At 40.5% G+C, this 17,468-nt stretch overlaps 1 protein-coding gene across 2 annotated transcripts in view; it reads left to right on the top strand.

The window, feature by feature from the left end:
• PDE3A (phosphodiesterase 3A) overlaps nt 1-17,468 on the top strand; it is a 391,731-nt gene that overhangs the window by 363,412 nt on the left and 10,851 nt on the right. For both annotated transcript variants that reach the window (XM_042469406.1, XM_042469407.1), the window contains 6 exons: nt 5,644-5,755; nt 6,532-6,645; nt 7,502-7,701; nt 8,976-9,179; nt 11,444-11,599; nt 16,224-16,464. In XM_042469406.1, the coding sequence (XP_042325340.1) occupies nt 5,644-5,755; nt 6,532-6,645; nt 7,502-7,701; nt 8,976-9,179; nt 11,444-11,599; nt 16,224-16,464 (1,027 nt within the window). The remainder of the gene's footprint in view (nt 1-5,643; nt 5,756-6,531; nt 6,646-7,501; nt 7,702-8,975; nt 9,180-11,443; nt 11,600-16,223; nt 16,465-17,468) is intronic.

The raw sequence follows: 17,468 nt of genomic DNA, 5'->3' as shown, positions 1-17,468 counted from the left end.
AGATAGATAGATAGATAGATAGATAGATAGATAGATAGATAGATAGATAGATATCCTGACAATGAATTATAGATGCTGTCTTGTTAACCATGGCTGCCAGTGTAATGTGAAAGGCCAAGAGCTATATTCTAGACAATATAGGATTATTTCTTGCAAAACATACATCCATGCTAAATTATCCACACTTTGTTGTTGTTGTTATGTGCCTTCAAGTAATTTCCGACGTTTGGTGACCCTAAGGCAAACCTATCATGGGTTTTTCTTGGCAAGATTTGTTTAGAGGAGGTTTGCCATTGCCTTCCCCTGAGGCTGAGAGCATGTGACCTGCTCAGATTCACCCAATGGATTTCATGGCCAAGCTGGAAATTGAGCCCTGGTCTCCAGTGCTGTAGTCCAACATGCAAACTACTACACTATACTGGCTCTCAAGCTTTAGTTCTTTTGAAATCAGTGGAACTAAAAATCTTAATTTCCAAGGGACTAAAATATGTCTTGATGCAGTCTGCACCCCACCCCTGTTTCTACCAGTTTTTAGGTTCTAGGACTTACCTGCTTCCAACTAACCATGGACATTTCAACCCAGTTGTAACCTTGGTAAGAAAAAGTGTTGGGAGCTAACCATGGTGTGTAGAATTGTTAGGTATATAGCTGTTTGTTAGTGTCAAAAAAGGAAGAAATGGGATTTGCATGAAAATAAGGTGGGAAGGAAGGTGAGAGGGAGGGGAATACTAAACTCAAAAGATATTTCCTAACTATGAGTGGGAAGCACTATGCCTGCACTTCTTGTAAAATTTATGTCATCATCATCATCAACATTTCCCATCTTTTTTCCAGTAATAGGCTTCAAAGTGCCTGACAAATTAATAAAGCCAATAAATCTGACAAATTAATCTGACAAATTAATAACACCAGTAAATGTTGTCATTACTGTTGCTTTCAAGTCATTTCCGATTTATGGCATCCCTATCATAGGGTTTTCTTGGCAAGTTTCAAGAGAGGGTTTGCCATTGCCATTCCTCTAAGGCTGAGAGAGAGAGTAACTTGCCCAAGGTCACCCAGTGGGTTTCCATGGCTGAACCTGAATTCGAAATCCTGGTCTCTAGAGTCTTCAGCCAACACTCAAACCATTACACCACACTGGCCAGCTCAAAACCTGTAAATAAAACTGGCTTTCTTCATAATCTACATCTGTTTATTTAAGGCCAAGAAAATTAATTGTTATTCTTAGTGATGTGAAAAAAATGATGTTTTTAGGATATATCCCTAAGCTCCTTGAGCTGGTACATCTCTAGGGCCTTAGATGATTCATTCTCAGCTTTCTCCAATTTAAATTGCCTTCCCAATATCAGCTAGAGAGAGAGAGAGAAAGAAATTAGTAAATCAAATTATCTATGTGGGCCATATAGCCTGAAATTTATGGAATGGAATAAAGAAGAGCTGACATATTTCCCACTCCTACCCTGGAGGGAACATTTGCCTTTGGAAGCCAGCGTCAGCACAACCTCTTGGAAGATATTTGAGAAGCCATTTACGTAGGTTGCAAGGGATGCTGAATCAGTTAAGAATTTATATTAAAAAGAAATAAGCTAAAAGCATCCATCTGTGGTCACAGTGCAAAGCACTTGAATATAACGCTGAGAGATCTATAAAAATGCAGGAGACAATCATCCATGCAAGAGAAGAGATGAAATCTCAATTCAGGGTAAAAGGGTAACCCCTCTTCAGTTTTCTCTTGTCATTCTGCGCCATGCTGAGTAGTTAGATAATGCCTTAATTTGCACTTTCTTTTTGCCTAATAACAACCTCTATAGTGAGAAAGTAGAAGAGATAGAATTGATGACCAAACATGCTTTAAAAGTCAAGTAATTTTCTCCTGCTACCTCTGTCAAAAGAGAGAACAAAGACTCTTAGGTGTGTGGGAGGTCAGATTCAAGGAAATCCCTTTTGGATTCTAGGAAAGCCATTTGGGCCAAGATTCTGGGGCAGGGGGTCAGATTCTAGGAAACCTTAAGAGATGAAGCTCCCAGAACCTAATACTGTAGCTGTAAATGAACACTTGGGAAGTGTTTCACGACACAGGCAGGCTACCCAGATAAGAGGTGTTACTTTCCACAGCTTTGGGCACAAGGAAATTAAGCAACCTAGGAAGGAGTGTGAAGTCAATCTTTCCTGTTTTCCATTACAAGAGGATGACTAGACTAATAAACTCTAGAGTGGATTACTACTCCCACCTAGTATGGTCACCATCTGAGGAAATTTAATTGTTGTAATCTGAAAAAGTAACTTTTCCAAGTGCTGTTGAGTCTGTAGCTTCATCCTATGGAATTCTGGAATCTGTAGTTTTACATTGTAATTTTTATTCATTATTTAAGTTTTACAAGGTCTATAGCCTTCTCTGCCAAACAGTACTTGTGCTTCACAAAACTACAAACCCTAGGTTTCTGGAAGATGGAGTCATTGCAGTTAAAGTTGTGTCAAACTGCATCATTTCACAGTGTAGATATACACTAGATAACCTCAGGCAAGTTGTTCTCTCCCAGCCCAAACTACCTCACCAGTTTGATGTAGGGAGGAAGAGTCATCTACTCTTCATTGGGCCCTTGGTATCTGCTGGGGTTTAGTTCCAGGACTCTCCGTGGATACCAAAATCCATGGATGCTCAAGTGCCATTAAATACAATGGCATAGTGAAATGGTGTCCCTTATATAAAGTAGAAAAATCAAAGTATGCTATTTAGAATTTATATCTTTTTGGAATATTTTTTAAGCCATGGATTTTTGAATCCATGGATTAAAAAAAGTAGATATGGATTTTGTGTACTTTGTGCTAGTTGAAGGAAAGGCAGGATTTAATTGTAACTAACAAAGCAGTAGGTCAGCAGGTTTGTGGGTCCAAATAGCAATTCCTCTTCTAGATGAGGGAAAGGTTCTCAAGCTTTTTCCATAATGCTGCAGTAGGTGGCAGAGTTTCCTTGTTTGTGATATCTGTTGGTATTTGATCCAGCTTCCTGATTCAAAGGGAGAAAGGAGAAAAAATTCTTACAGTTCCTTGATAAACAGAAATAATGAACTTGTGACTGGAAAATAATTGTAAAACAGATCTTTTGCAAGAGGAGCACAGTTCTGACCACCCCAAGTCTGAAAACAGGGAATATTTCACACAACACACTGTTAATGTGTGATATAAGTACAAGATGTAGTGTTAGTCACCAACTTAAATAGCTTTTTTTAAGAAACCTAAGAAGGACTCAGTTAGGTCCCTCCATTTCTGATGTCCAGGCACACCAGTGTATATAAGCATGGTATCAACAGACTTTGGGTAACTCAGAAATTTGAGAACAAGAGGGAGCTTAACTGTTCATATGTGGACTTAGAATCATTGGCCCATTACAGACCGCCCAAAAGGGGCGGTCTCGGGCTGCTGCCGGTTGCAGCGCGGAGGAGTCGCAGCAGCCAAACCGCACGACTCCGCCGCGCTGCAAAGAAGGAGCGTGAAAATCATGCTCCTTCCGGCAACCCGGAAGAGACGCCGCAAGTGCCAAAGCGCACACTCACGGCATCACTTCTGGGCCGCGACGTGCGGATGCAGAGCATCCACTACGTCAAAATGGCGGTGGCCGTGTGGAACGGCCACCGCTATTTGTTACGGACTCTGTGCGTAATAGGAGTAGGGACGTCCAGAAGAGATGCCCCTTTTTCAAACTGGGACATCCTGAGGACGTCTGAAATGGCGGTTTGTAACGCGCCATAGAATAATAGAGTTGGAAGAGACCGCAAGGGCCATCCATTCCAACCCCCCTGCCATGCAGGAAATCTAAATCAAAGCATCCCCGACAGATGACCATCCAGCCTCTGTTTAAACACCTCCAAGGAGGGAGATTCCACTACACTCTGAGGGAGTGTCTTCCACTGCCATACAGCCCTTACTGTCAGGAATCTATTTGAGGTGGAATCTCTTTTGCTGTAGCTTGCATCCATTACTCCAGGTCCTAGTCTCTGGAGCAGCAGAAAACAAGCTTGCTCCCTCCTTAGTATGACATCCCTTCAAATATTTAAACAGGGCTATCATATCACCTCTTAACCTTCTTTTTTCCAGGCTAAATATCCCCAGCTCCTTAAGTCGTTCCTCGTAGGGCATGGCTTCCAGACCCTTCACCATTTTAGTCACCCTCCTTTGGACACGCTCCAGTTTCTCCACATCCTTTTTAAATTGTGGTGCCCAGAACTGAACACAATATTCCAATTGGGGCCTGACCAGAGTACTATAGTAGTACTATTACTTCCCTTGATCTAGACACTATACTTTTATTGATGCAACCTAAAATTGCATTGGCCTTTTTAGCTACTGGATCGCACTGTTGACTCATGTTCAACTTGTGCACTGAACAGGATTGGGAGCAAGCGGCATGGAATGAAATGCATGAAAACTGTTACATGCATCATTGCTAGAGCTCAGAACATAAGCAGAGCACCTTGCTTTCCCAGCAAGTTGTTTCTCCCTTCTTTCCCTTTAGCACTCCTTCCTCCAGGTGGGAGACTGCACACAGCAAACTGACAAGCAGCCCTAGCCACTCCATCAGTAGCATTCTCTCCTCAGATTAGGAGACTTGCTCACTATCCTGTGCCACAAAAGGGAAACAGGTTTGAAGGCTCATAAGGACCATTTTCTCACTTGTCAGTATCAGCCACGGGGAACAGCAGCTGTCAGGAGCTTTGGAGCCACATGAGGAAGCATATGTCCCTCAAAAAAATTTTCAATTATTTTTGCCCTCAAACACCCTCTGCGGGGGGGGGGGGCAATTTCACCAAATTTTCAAGGGTATTTTTGACCCAGGAGAGGGTCCTTTTTACAATAGGTTAAAAGTTAACATCACATCACTTCCTGGGCCTAAATCAGGATGAGGACAAGGAAATGATGAAATTGCCTCCCGCATTTCCTAGATGACATAAAAATATCACTGAGAAGACCAGGGGCTGCTGGGCCATACATTTGCCCACCATGCTATGTGAAATCTCAATGTTTAGAGGCAATATATCATTGTCCAACAGGTTGCTGAAAAGCTACAGCAGAGGAGAATTATTGCCTTTGTATGCATTGGTACATTTGCTTGTATAACTAGGCCAGTGGAAATGGTGGAATCAGGACAAATAAGGCCATTGGCATAATGGATGTGAAGAAAGTATTGAGCCATCTTTCAAGAAATAAGTGGCTTAGGAAGTAGTCTTCCTTCACCACTACCAGATGACCTTGCAAAAAGTGTAGCGCCATAACAATATTCCTGCTTGCTGGTGTAACTGCCTCCTAGTTTTTTAGTGCTCATTTCTTCACATCAGATAAGCATTGTCCATTAGCACCATCAATGGTAATGTTTTGTTATTGTGTGGCTACTGTGGTTGGTTTTGGTTATACGCAAAACAGGAAAAGCCATCTGGCTTTTTCATCCAGGTATTATGCAACTTCTGCAAGATTTCAGCCACCATTTTTGTGACCAAGAGATAGAAGGGGGTGCAATATGTAGTATCTTTAACCCAGACTGGGGTGGTTTGACCTGGAAGTCCCAATGAACAGCTTGGATCTCCACATTTGGGAAGTTCCTTATATTTGCTCTCTCTGTCATGGTTCTTTTTGCTTTTATTTCCCTAGGTATCCTACAGGCTTTTTGAAGACATGGGGCTGTTTGAAACCTTTAAAATTCCTGTGAGAGAGTTTATGAACTACTTCCATGCTTTGGAGTGTGGATACCGAGAGATACCTTGTAAGTATCATAGCACTTTACAATAAATAAATAAATAAATGGGAGGTTTCGTTCAAAAAGTTGTATTTTGAGGGGAAATGCATACAAAAATGCATATATTACAGAAAATATGAATAATTCAGATGCATATTTTCTCCCCTTTTTGAAAATGGCTGAAATCTGAATGGGACTTATGAGTAAATACATGAGGAACAGACATGGACCAAAAACAGACTGTTCCATCCACCCTTAGCACCTTCTCTGGTTATTTTTAAATGGGCCTTGTAGACTTGTCTGTTCTCGTTTTGTTTTGGCTGAATAAGGTTGCTGTCTTATCATTTTGAACTGCCATTGTTTTATCTGGGTATTAGGTTAAATGGTTACTGTTTTATGTCCTTTTTTATGTTACTAAACCACATATACACATGCACACATGCACACAATGACTGGTGTTCTGTAACTCACTTTGAAAAAGAAGCATAATTTGCAAAACATTACTCTTTTGAACTACAGCTCCTAATGTCCCCCAGCAGCATAACCACTGGCTTGATGCGCTATCAGATTCTGGATATTGTAGTCCAAAAAGTAACTTTTCCATGTTCTGAGGAGAAATAACTTAGGACTTGATCATAACAAATGAAAGTACATATCCTCACTGACTTATTAGCTCAATAGATGGTTTCAGTTCTTAAGAAAGACAGCAGCTGAAAATAAGAAATTAACTGTCCTTTTTGTCCAATAGATTATGCTGTAACCTCCATACTCCAAACAGAAGTAACCTGCCTCTGTCTTCACAGATCACAACAGGATTCATGCCACTGATGTGCTTCATGCTGTTTGGTATCTTTCAACCCAGCCTATACCAGGCCTCCCAACTGTGATTAATGACCACGGGTCAGCAAGTGATTCAGGTATTGTTCCAGCCATCCTCAATCTAAGTGCCTTCCCCAATGCATCTTGTTTTTGAAGAGAAGGCTGCATGTAGAACTATAGAAATGGTAGCAAGAGCCCACAGAGTGTCTGGATCAGTACTCCTGTCAGATTCTGTGTTGTACATAGACTGCATTTGCCAGATATACAGGGAAGGGGTGAACAGTTGATTTAAGTGAGGTCTCTTCTAGTAGGAATTTATGTGGACAGATAATCCCAATGCTGCTCCTTCCATTATAAAACACTCATCTCTGCATTCTGAGACTGTGAATGAACCAACGCTTAGGGTGAATGTTAAGGGAGGATTTCTACCTCTCCTACAAGATCTGAAATGGTAGCACAAGATACCTGTGACACTTGGGGAAGGGACTTTCCTATTTATTCTATGGAAAAATGAGAATGTGAATGATTATTATCTAGACATTATAAACTGTGTTATTGGAATGCCTGAAAGCAACAGTAAAGAAGCTAAAATGAAGGCAGGAAGGGGGGGGGGGGGAATATAATTTTAAAAAAAGGAATGCCTGATCCTTTTAGATTTTCTAGTTCAGTAATTCTATCTGGCTTTAGTTCATAGATATACAACTTCATGGAGAATAGGGGCCCATTCCTACCCCACCTCACTCCATGCAAGGCACATCCCACCCCCCGAAAACACATTCTTTTCTTTTCCTTTTGCTCAAACAAGTTGTTCTAACAATCTCAATCAAAAATGTACAAAAATCATTCATAATCTCTCTCAGAGGGGCAACATCTTTTGAATGTATTCATTTGTGCATGGAAGTACAGAATAAGTGAAGATTTACACCCTTAGAATTTACCTGCTTTTCTGTCTAGATTCTGATAGTGGGATCACTCACGGCCACATGGGATATGTATTGTCAAAAACGTATGCACCAACCGATGATACTTATGGCTGCTTGGCTGGCAACATTCCTGCCCTTGAACTGATGGCTCTTTATGTAGCTGCTGCCATGCATGACTATGATCATCCAGGAAGAACCAATGCCTTCTTGGTTGCAACCAGTGCTCCTCAGGTAAGGAAGGCCGGATTAACCAGCACCTAATGCTCTTTTCAATGAGTAGCATGCCTGCAAAAATGTCTCTTTCTATTTTCTCACCTTGAGATATTATCAATCTCAAGTTCTTTCTGTCCCGAATATAAAGACATTTGCAAAAGTTGCAAACTGACATTAAATACTCTCCTATATTCTTTGGCCAAATTCAGTGAGCTAGATCCATTATTCTAGAGTCAATGCTAGTGGACAACCTTGGTAGTTCCAACAAGAGTGAAATTCTAGTCCAATGGGATAGATCCAATGTTTGTCCAAGCAAGAGGTGACCCACTGAAATAAAGAGGATATATTAGTCAGAAGTATCTCAGTGGGTCTGTACTTTTTATCTCTAACTTTGGATTTAACCTGATAAGTACAAATGTTCCCAAAATGCGGGAGATCATGTTGCACCTGTTTGGCATATAGGTATTGAAGTAGAGGAGTACTCTTTAAAATGACAAAGTAGTATGATTGAACAATAGCAGTAATATAATTAAACACTGAGATTCAGATTTTTATGAATTGGACACGGAAGATTGCTGGATGCTAATGAACAGAGCCTTCAGTTTTCATTACTGTGGCGCGGTACAGACCGCAGAAAAGGGATGGTCTGCAGCTGGCCCTTTTATTGCCGGGTTGGAGGCAGGGCAGCCTCACCGGCAGCCCCTGAGGCCCCAACCCAGCGCTTTTCCAAAATGCCACTTCTCTGTGGCCTGGAAAGAGGTGTTCATGGGGCTTCATGACCCCAGACACCCCAACAGGCATGGCGAAAAGGAGAAAGGGGCTGCCCGGCCCCTTTTCTACTTTGCCTCGCTGGCACGGCCATGTAGAGACCATGCCAGCAATGCATGCGCACAGAAGGAGTTCCATTTCAGAGCTCCTTCCTGTGACACTGAAAGGGCTCCCTAAGTGCATGCGCTGGTCCATATGGAGGCAGTGCGTGCGTGACTCCATCGTCGCACGCGCTGTATGGACAGCGCACTTCCAAAATATGAACTAGGGCTGGGGAGTGTGTGGATGCTTTACAGCCCTAGTTTTGGCCCGAGGACAGTACTTCTGTGCTGTCTGTATCGGGCCCATGCTATTCAATTTGCTTCCATCCCAGATCTGAAGAAATATGCACATTTTGGTAAAAACAAAAACAGCTTCATTTCCATACCACTTCATACTGTGTATACTAAGCAAAAGCAACCTATTCATTATGTTTGTGTTTTTCTCAAACTCTTCTCTCTTTCTCTCTCTCTCTGTTTATTTAGGCTGTGCTATATAATGACCGCTCTGTTCTGGAGAACCATCATGCTGCTGCTGCATGGAACCTCTTCATGTCCCGGTCAGAATATAACTTCTTAGTCAACCTCGATCATGTGGAATTCAAGCACTTTCGCTTCTTAGTTATTGAGGCAATATTGGCCACTGATCTGAAGAAGCACTTTGACTTCGTTGCTAAATTCAATGCCAAGGTAAGATCAATCTCCTGTATCTTCTTTGATCCTAAACCTTGATAGCCAAGGCTTAGAAAGCAGGGGCACTGGAGCATGGTGGCTTTACCACATGGCATTGCAAGGCCATGACCTGAACCCAAGCTGCACAAATTCCAAGACTAATAGCAGGATAGGAGGAATTTCTTTGGGGCCAATAGGATGGAAAATAAGTATTAACCCAAATCACCTAGCAGGTATGGTAAATGCTTATGAATGGTGGGAGTTCAAATTCAACATCTGAAAGATTGCACCTCAAGTTTAAGCCTCCCTACATGCTGTGAATTCCTCCCTAACTTGGGAAAACTGACCTTATCTGGAATGTTTGACATTTTCATTTTCTACACTGTACTGTACATTGTTTAAATCTTGAATTTTTTCCTTCCTGAATTTGAAATTTCCAAATTTTCACTAGCCAGATTCAGTGGCTACAACAGTTGCTTTCATGGAGAGGACCATATTTTATGTTGTTAGCATAAGGGTGTTAAGATTAGATGCAATCCCCCATCCCCTAAAAGGAAGTAGGAGCCCCAATTAAAAGAATATCATAGTTCAATAGGCAGAGTCTTTTAAGAATTAAGCACTTAAAACCTGAGGCTTGGTGATTAAAGCTGTCAATTTCAGTTCCTCCTACATCTATATGTAATTTTGGAAACTAAAGTCAAAAATTTATATTTGACTGTTGTATTGTTTTCTTGACAGCTCTTTCCTGTTGATTGACCTATGCAATTTTTATTTAAACTGAGGTAAAAAAAATAAACATAAGTGAAAAGCATCCTCCACAATGAGATTTTATAAATTTCAAGTTCTTTCTATCCCACAAATCAAGATATTTGCCAGTTTTGATACATCCTTATCAGAAATGAACTAAAACAACGTTTATCTTTCCATACCTCTCTGAGTCTTGAAGAGATGCATGCAAGAAATGGAAAAAAATATTTTTGCAGTAAAATAGAAAAGAATTGTGCTATAGAGCTCCAGAGCTGGATTAATTCCTCAGTACTGTGGTGGACAGATGGCAAAGGTCTGGCCCTCAGTGGATGGTATTTCCCCAGCAAACAAGTGATTGGAAGGGTTTGCTCTAGTTGAGAATATCAAGAGACAGTTGTTCATTCTTAGATGACCCATAATTGTTTATGAGTACCCACAGTATGTCACGTGAATCTCTGGGATTGAAGAAACAGACACTTTCATTCTCCATTGCACAATAGGACAGTAAGCAGGAACTTGGGTCAGTGAATAGTGAATTATACAGTGTCAACATTCAGCAGAAGGCTGATATAATGTCAGTATCCTGTAACTATGATCCAGTCTGCACTGTGGAAAAAAATGCAATTTGTCACTGTTTTAGCTGCCATGGATCAGTGTTATGGGATTTGGGGGTTTGTAGTTTTGTGAGATATTTCACCTTCTTGTCAGAGAATTCTGGTGCCACAACAAATTAAAAATCCCAGGATTCCATAGCATTGAGCCTTGACAGTTAAAGAAGTGTCAAACTGCATTATTTCTGTAGTGCAAATTAGACCTATGTGAGTGCAAACTTACACAAAGCAAATATGATCTAGGATCTCAATCAGAATTGTCTCAAAGTTGCTGGCCATTTTAGAGCCAAGGATATCTTCCTGCCTACAAGACTAAGCGGCTGGCTGTATGGACAGGCAGTAAGTGCCCGCATTGGTGTGAGGGCATGCCCCGATGCCAGCATCATGTTGCCTGCCAGACTGCACAGCAGGCGGCATTGCGGTGCTCCTTTAGCATGGCATTCACACACTGCACATCAAAAGGAGCTCCAAAAAATGTCACCGCAGTGGCAGTGGCACCCTTTTTCCAGGCTAAAAAGAAGTGGCATTTTTTGGCCTGGAAAAATGCCAGATCAGGGCCGTGGCGTATAGTTGCTGCAATCCTAATCTGGTGCTCAAAGGGGCAGCGGCAAGCAGCTCCTTTGAGGCAGTCTGTTTCGCCCCTAAGAGTGATAGGTTCAAGATTTCATAGAGTTTTGGAGCCAGAGCCTTAGTAAGAGACATTGGTGAGAGCTTTCACAAAGACAAGTTAAGCTTCAAATGTGTATGTAAGAGAACTATCATATATGGAATGATAATATAAAGGATACATAAATAACAATTCCTATAGGACAAGGTTTTTTTCCCCTGCTATCACATCTGTCTTTTAAAATATGTATTTTGTTTGATGCATGACTCTTCGATGCAAACATCAGACTGTTTACTCAGCTAATATCTATCTGCCAGGTTAATGATGATGTTGGCATCGACTGGACAAATGAAAATGACCGCTTGCTGGTTTGTCAAATGTGCATCAAACTGGCTGACATCAATGGGCCAGCAAAGCATAAAGACTTGCATTTAAAGTGGACAGAGGGCATTGTTAATGAATTCTACGAACAGGTAATAGCCATCATGACTGAGAAGAGCAACAGAAAATAACATATGTTAAGTGTTTTGTTAAATAACTCAGATGTTTTAATTCTGCATTCCTCTACTCCCAGATGTTTTGAGAATAGAAATGGCTATGTGTCATAACAAAAACAAATTAATTCAGGAAACCAGATTAACTTGAGCAGACAAAATCAGTGTCATGTTTGTAAAGATATATTGCTGTTACATACTGAACTGTTTTGTTGAAGGTCTCTGTTTTTTAATATCATTTTTTCAGTTTTGTCTACCTCTTCACTCGCCATCAGTGGCAGTCATGGCTAGGAGTGTGTTTCATCCATGTGGACTGCAACATCATTGGCTCCCTTCTCCTAAACATGTTTATTCACATCCCAGTTTCATCTGAGGGGGGAGGCAGTTGCTTTACAGGAAAAATTGTACCCCTAGGAAATTTCTGGAGGCATGAATTTCCCATCCAACCCAAAATGGAGGTGGACAGGGGGCTGGAAAAATACACTCTTAGGGGTTGTATTCATTCTATGGGCCATGTGAGTCATACCTCTGGATTTCTGTAACTCTACATGGGGGCTACCCTGGAAAAATTATAGGAACCTGTTGAAATGGTTCAGAATATGCCAATATATACTTAATTGCCTGCTAGCCATATGGGACATCATTAATATTTATTTATATTAGATATAATATGTAATAAAATACAATATCTAGCTATATTATATTTTACAAGCTCTAAACAAAAAAAATCAGAGTGTGAATGTTGAAGCCAGGCTGATGAAATTGCCTCTTCCAGTACACACCAGAGTTGGAAATGCTCTCAAGGAAGGGGCTGCCTGTACTCCTTCCTCGAATTGGTTCTGGAGGGCTAAGAAATCCTGCAAATCCAGTTTTGGAATGATACACATCTAAAGGATAGGGAAAGAGTTACATTATCCAAGTAGGTGTCTGATAACAAGTCATTAGATGGAGGTTATGTAACAGATTCCACTTCTAGCTTACCTTTTTTTACCCTGGCACTTTTACAACTTACTTTATTCCTGCTCATCAACCCACTTTGGGTTATCTTAAGGGAAATAAGGTACAGTTGGCCCTCCTTATCCACAGATTTTTTTATCCACAGATTCAAGCATCCATGGATTGAAAATATTAAAAAAAATTACAATTCCACATAGTAAACCTTGATTTTCCATTTTATATAATGGACATAATTTTGCTATGCCATTACAGTGTACCCTTGTTATCCGCTGGGGCTTGGTTCCAAGAACAACCATGAATAACAAAATCCATGTATGCTCAAGTCCCATTAAATACAATGACATAGCAAAATGGTGTCCCTTATATAAAATGGGGAAATCAAAGTTTGATACTTGATATTTATACTTTTTTTGAATATTTTCAAGCCGTGGATGCTAGAATCCGTGGATAAAAAATCCATAGATATGGAGAGCCAACTGTATATTTAATGGGACATGAGCATCCACAGGTTTGTTATCCATGGGAGGTCCTGGAACCAAACCCCAGCAGATAAGAACCCACTGTAATTCCAAAAAGGGACACACTCGAATAGTTTCAAGTCCCCAGGATTGAGGAACTGGTACCAAATATGCTCAGCTAGTGGTTAAACACTAAACAGTAAATGTTTTATTTCCTATACCATGCTCCAGATACTCACTATATTCAAAATACAACAAAGTCCAAAAGATAAAAGGCAAGGAGGTTAAAAAACCATACAGGAGAAGAAAATGTCAGGCTGTCTTGAGGAAGAGTTGATAAAAACAGGCCACGTGGGGACCGAGGACCAAGGCAATATAATCCAAGTAATAAAATATCACACTCCATTGACAACAACAAAGTAAACTCCCTTTGAGATCCAGGCCACCTCTGTCCTATGTGAGACTGCCAGCCATTTGTAAGTAAAATACAGTGAATCTCTCAAGAAGCTTTTGCACTGACATATCTGGAGATATGTTCTGGTGTTATGACAGATAAAACTTGGCTTTAACTTCGGTGAGGATTAAAAATTGATAGAGGAAGTCCCAGTCCATTAGCTTCTACCCTTGCCCTTTCCCCAGTCTTTAAGAATAGATGAGGCCTTTCTGTGCATCAATCCTGCATAGCCAACAAGGCTGCCCCTGTATATAGTCACTACAGTCATTTTATTCTGTTGCAGTTGTATCTTTTGTAACATTTCCCTGGACTGGACAGAACTGCTCACCTATCCCCTTTCTCCTAACTATCTTGAATTCACACTAACTGTTTAACTCCTAACTGGTTTCACGCTCATTTCTTTTCCCTCAAGTTCCCCTACAAGGCATTCTTAGGGCTATGATAAACGGAACGATGGAGCAGATGAATATGAGATCTATTTGTCACAACCCAGTAAAGCCATGAAAAATAAATGAAGAAATAATGAAATAAAATTTAAGAATAACTGTAGGAAATTATAGGAAAAATCATGACAATTAATCCACTAGAGCTTTTCTAGACCTTCAGGCATGGTTCAAATTGATTAATTTGATTTAACAGTTTGGGTGCATGGGTATACATCATTATGTTTCTAATGCATTCTGTCCCTTTAGCGTGGGTACAGATTGCTACAGTAATCTGCTCCATTCCTGGTTTGCTGCTAGAGTGACTAGCTGTTCTTTTAAAAGCATGGTAATTATATGTATAATCAATACAATTTATGGATGAAAAATCAATATGTTTCCACAACACTTGCTGTTTTGTTCTTCAAATGATATTTATTATTTCATCACTGGTTACACAGTTACATGTATTTTCAATGGAAAGCTCCAACAGCTACCAAAAACAAAGAGTTGCATCTCCAAATTCCCAATCCTGACAAATTTAAAACAAATTGTTAACACCTTCCTCCCCACCAAGAACATTTGTAAAGACAACAACATACCAGTTTTCTTTCCCCATGGGAATTGGTGCTGCCAGGTATTTTGTATCCAAATTGCTTATTTGCCAAAGTTATAAGATCCCTGATTATGTATACTCAGAAATCTATAAAGAGAGCTCCACAGATGACAAAAGTACATGAGGAATAGTAAACTTTCAGGGCTATGGGGTTTTGGAATTAAAAGCAATTTGAAGCTGTAGGGGTTGCTTAATATGAGGTAAAGATGAGAGAAAGAGGCTTAAAAGTGGGGCCAGTATAATACTTTCTCTAAGCCACACTCACACCAGAGAAAGAACGGGCAATTTTGAGGAACTGCAACAGGAGAAATACTCCCCAGAAGATAGATTTCAGATATTAAGAAGAGACCTTTCCTTAGTCTTATTGGACAACCTATCCAAGATTCTCTGTGACAGAGCAAGGATTTTGAGAAAGAGAATAAGCTAATGAGATTCTCTGGCCAAAATCCCAGATTCTGAGGGTTCAAGTAGACCTCTTAGCCCAAAGTACTAGCTTTCAATTTGGATTCCACTTTAAAGCATCTTACACAGGGGGGAAATGAACATGACATCAGCAAGCTCTCTCAGACAAAGGAACTTCTTCAGACAAAGAGTGTCCACCTAGATTTCCTGGGTTGCATTACCCATTACTTGGTTTATCCAAGGATGGTTAATGGCTCAGACGAGTACAAACTTAAGAAAGGCATTAAATGGATCACCTTTGCTCCAAAGGTGACATTTTCTACCAGTGACATTCCCTGACTGTAACACATTGTTTACCAACTGCAAGGCAAGCTGAGGGAGATAGAACCTTGTCTGGGGTGGTATTCAGTATTCAATTGTTTAATAAGGAACCCTTTCCTAGACCGGAGTGTCAAAATTGGTTCAATTTTGAGCCTATCCATGTACATCTCAGCAGGGGTGTTGCATAGATATAGCCATTGGCCTACATTCATTGACCCTTTCTAAACAGGGATTAAAAATTTGCTAATTTCAAAGATTGATCTGATCTGATCTCTTCCTTCTTAATCCTAATTTCTCTGCAATCATTGGGGATTTTTTTCTGCACAAAATTTGTATCTGTTTATTTTGTATAGAAAACAGCATTTTCAGGGCAAGAGGTAGTAATTTCTGCATAGGAAATAATGACATATTTTAATAAAATATTAATTTCTGTGCAGAAAGTGCCAGTTCCTTTGCAGAACATGCTGTTTTCTGTACAGAAAGCCATGTGCAAGTTCTGCACAGAAACATAATAAAACATGATAAATACTTTCTCTTGAACAGAAATTGCTGTTTTTTTGTACAAAAGACCATTTGTGAATTTTGCACAAAATAAACCCCAAACTCTGAAGATTCTTTCAGTCCAAGAGTCTTCTCATCAGGTCTTTCCAGCACTCAAGAAGCATGCTTTTCAAACACTTTTTTAAAAAAATGCTTTTGAAATATTTGTTCCATCCCCTTTGGGCAGGATAGCCAAAGTGCAAGCCTCCAGATGTTGCTGTATGCAGTTGTTTGCATTCCTCACCATTGGCTATTCAGGGCTAAGGCGGATGGAAGTTGCTGTCCATCAACATCTGGAAGGCCCTAAGTTACTTTGTTATTTAACATTTTATTTAATACAAATGTTAAAATGCAAGTACTTGAATTTGAGTCTGGAAATGGACTGGAAGCCAGCACAAATGAGATTATAGTATGGTTTTTCCTGCTTTCTAAGGGTGATGAAGAAGCCAGTTTAGGCCTCCCAATCAGCCCATTCATGGATCGCTCTGCTCCTCAGTTGGCAAACCTTCAGGAATCCTTCATCACTCACATTGTCGGACCGCTGTGTAATTCCTACGATTCAGCGGGGCTAATGCCAGGGAAATGGATAGAAGACAATGATGACTTGGGGGATACAGATGAACCAGATGAGGAAGATTCAGCAGATATGGACACCTGTGACAATCCAGAATCAAGTATGTTTTCTGTTCGTGTGTGTGTGTGTGTGTGTGTGTGTGTGTGTGTGTGTAAGCACATTCTAAAATAACAGCATGGATTCCAGGATTGCTTTATCTGTTTTCCCAAAGGCAAGGTTTAGCCCTTTCACAACACTCCCACCCCTCACTGCACTGGTTTCCCTAATCATAATTCCTCCCATCCACCCCCCCTCAAGTTGCTGATTTCTCTGAAGAGGAAAGTCACGTAGGTACAAAGAGCTCTGGGTGGAAATTTTAATCAGAAAATTGGTGGAATTGAGAAGATTGAAAAGGTGTCTTTTTCCTGCCGTCATGATTCCTTTGCAATATGAGCCTGACTGTTACTGCAAAGACCTCCCACCCTCTGTCCTGTACCAGTGATGTCTAGTGCCAGATAGGCAATAAATCTACTTTAAATGAACTGCGTAAGTTGATTAAGCTATTTGAAGGATAGGGTTCAGCAGCATGGTTTTCTCCTCTAAAGTTCAGAGTGCAACCCAGAGTGAATTCAGTACCCAGTGACATGGAAGCCATCAATTTTCAGTAAAGGAACACGCCAGTTTCCCCAGTACTTAGATTTCATTAATTTGCCTCTTACAATCATCTTGGGTGGTGGGAGGGGATATAGTCCAAAAAGGGTAATTTTTCTAAAGCATACTCCGTGGGGATGGACAAAACCATCATCCCATTTATTTCTGCTTTATTTTATTTTTATATTGTTTTCTTCTTACTCTGTTTTTCCCCTTCTTGAAAAGTATCCCTGTGTGAAATAAATATGTTCCTCTCACAAGCCTTCGGCAGGACTAACAGTGTTTTTTGGAGCCATTTTGAGTGGCCTTATGGCTTCAGCAGCAAGGCTTGAATACAACTCTCTTTTGCAGAACTGGGAAGAGTTGTGGGAGCTGTAGTGTGAAAACATTCACTTTTCCAGACTCTTCTCTTTTGAGGTAGCTTATGGTACCTCCTTCTTAAACTTTAAAAAATGTAGCTATAAAACATGCTCT

The sequence above is a fragment of the Sceloporus undulatus genome, chromosome 5, assembly GCF_019175285.1.
Source record: "Sceloporus undulatus isolate JIND9_A2432 ecotype Alabama chromosome 5, SceUnd_v1.1, whole genome shotgun sequence".
Lineage (NCBI taxonomy): Eukaryota > Metazoa > Chordata > Lepidosauria > Squamata > Phrynosomatidae > Sceloporus > Sceloporus undulatus.
Note: the sequence above shows the minus strand (reverse complement) of the source record. Positions and strands in the feature narration are given on the sequence as shown.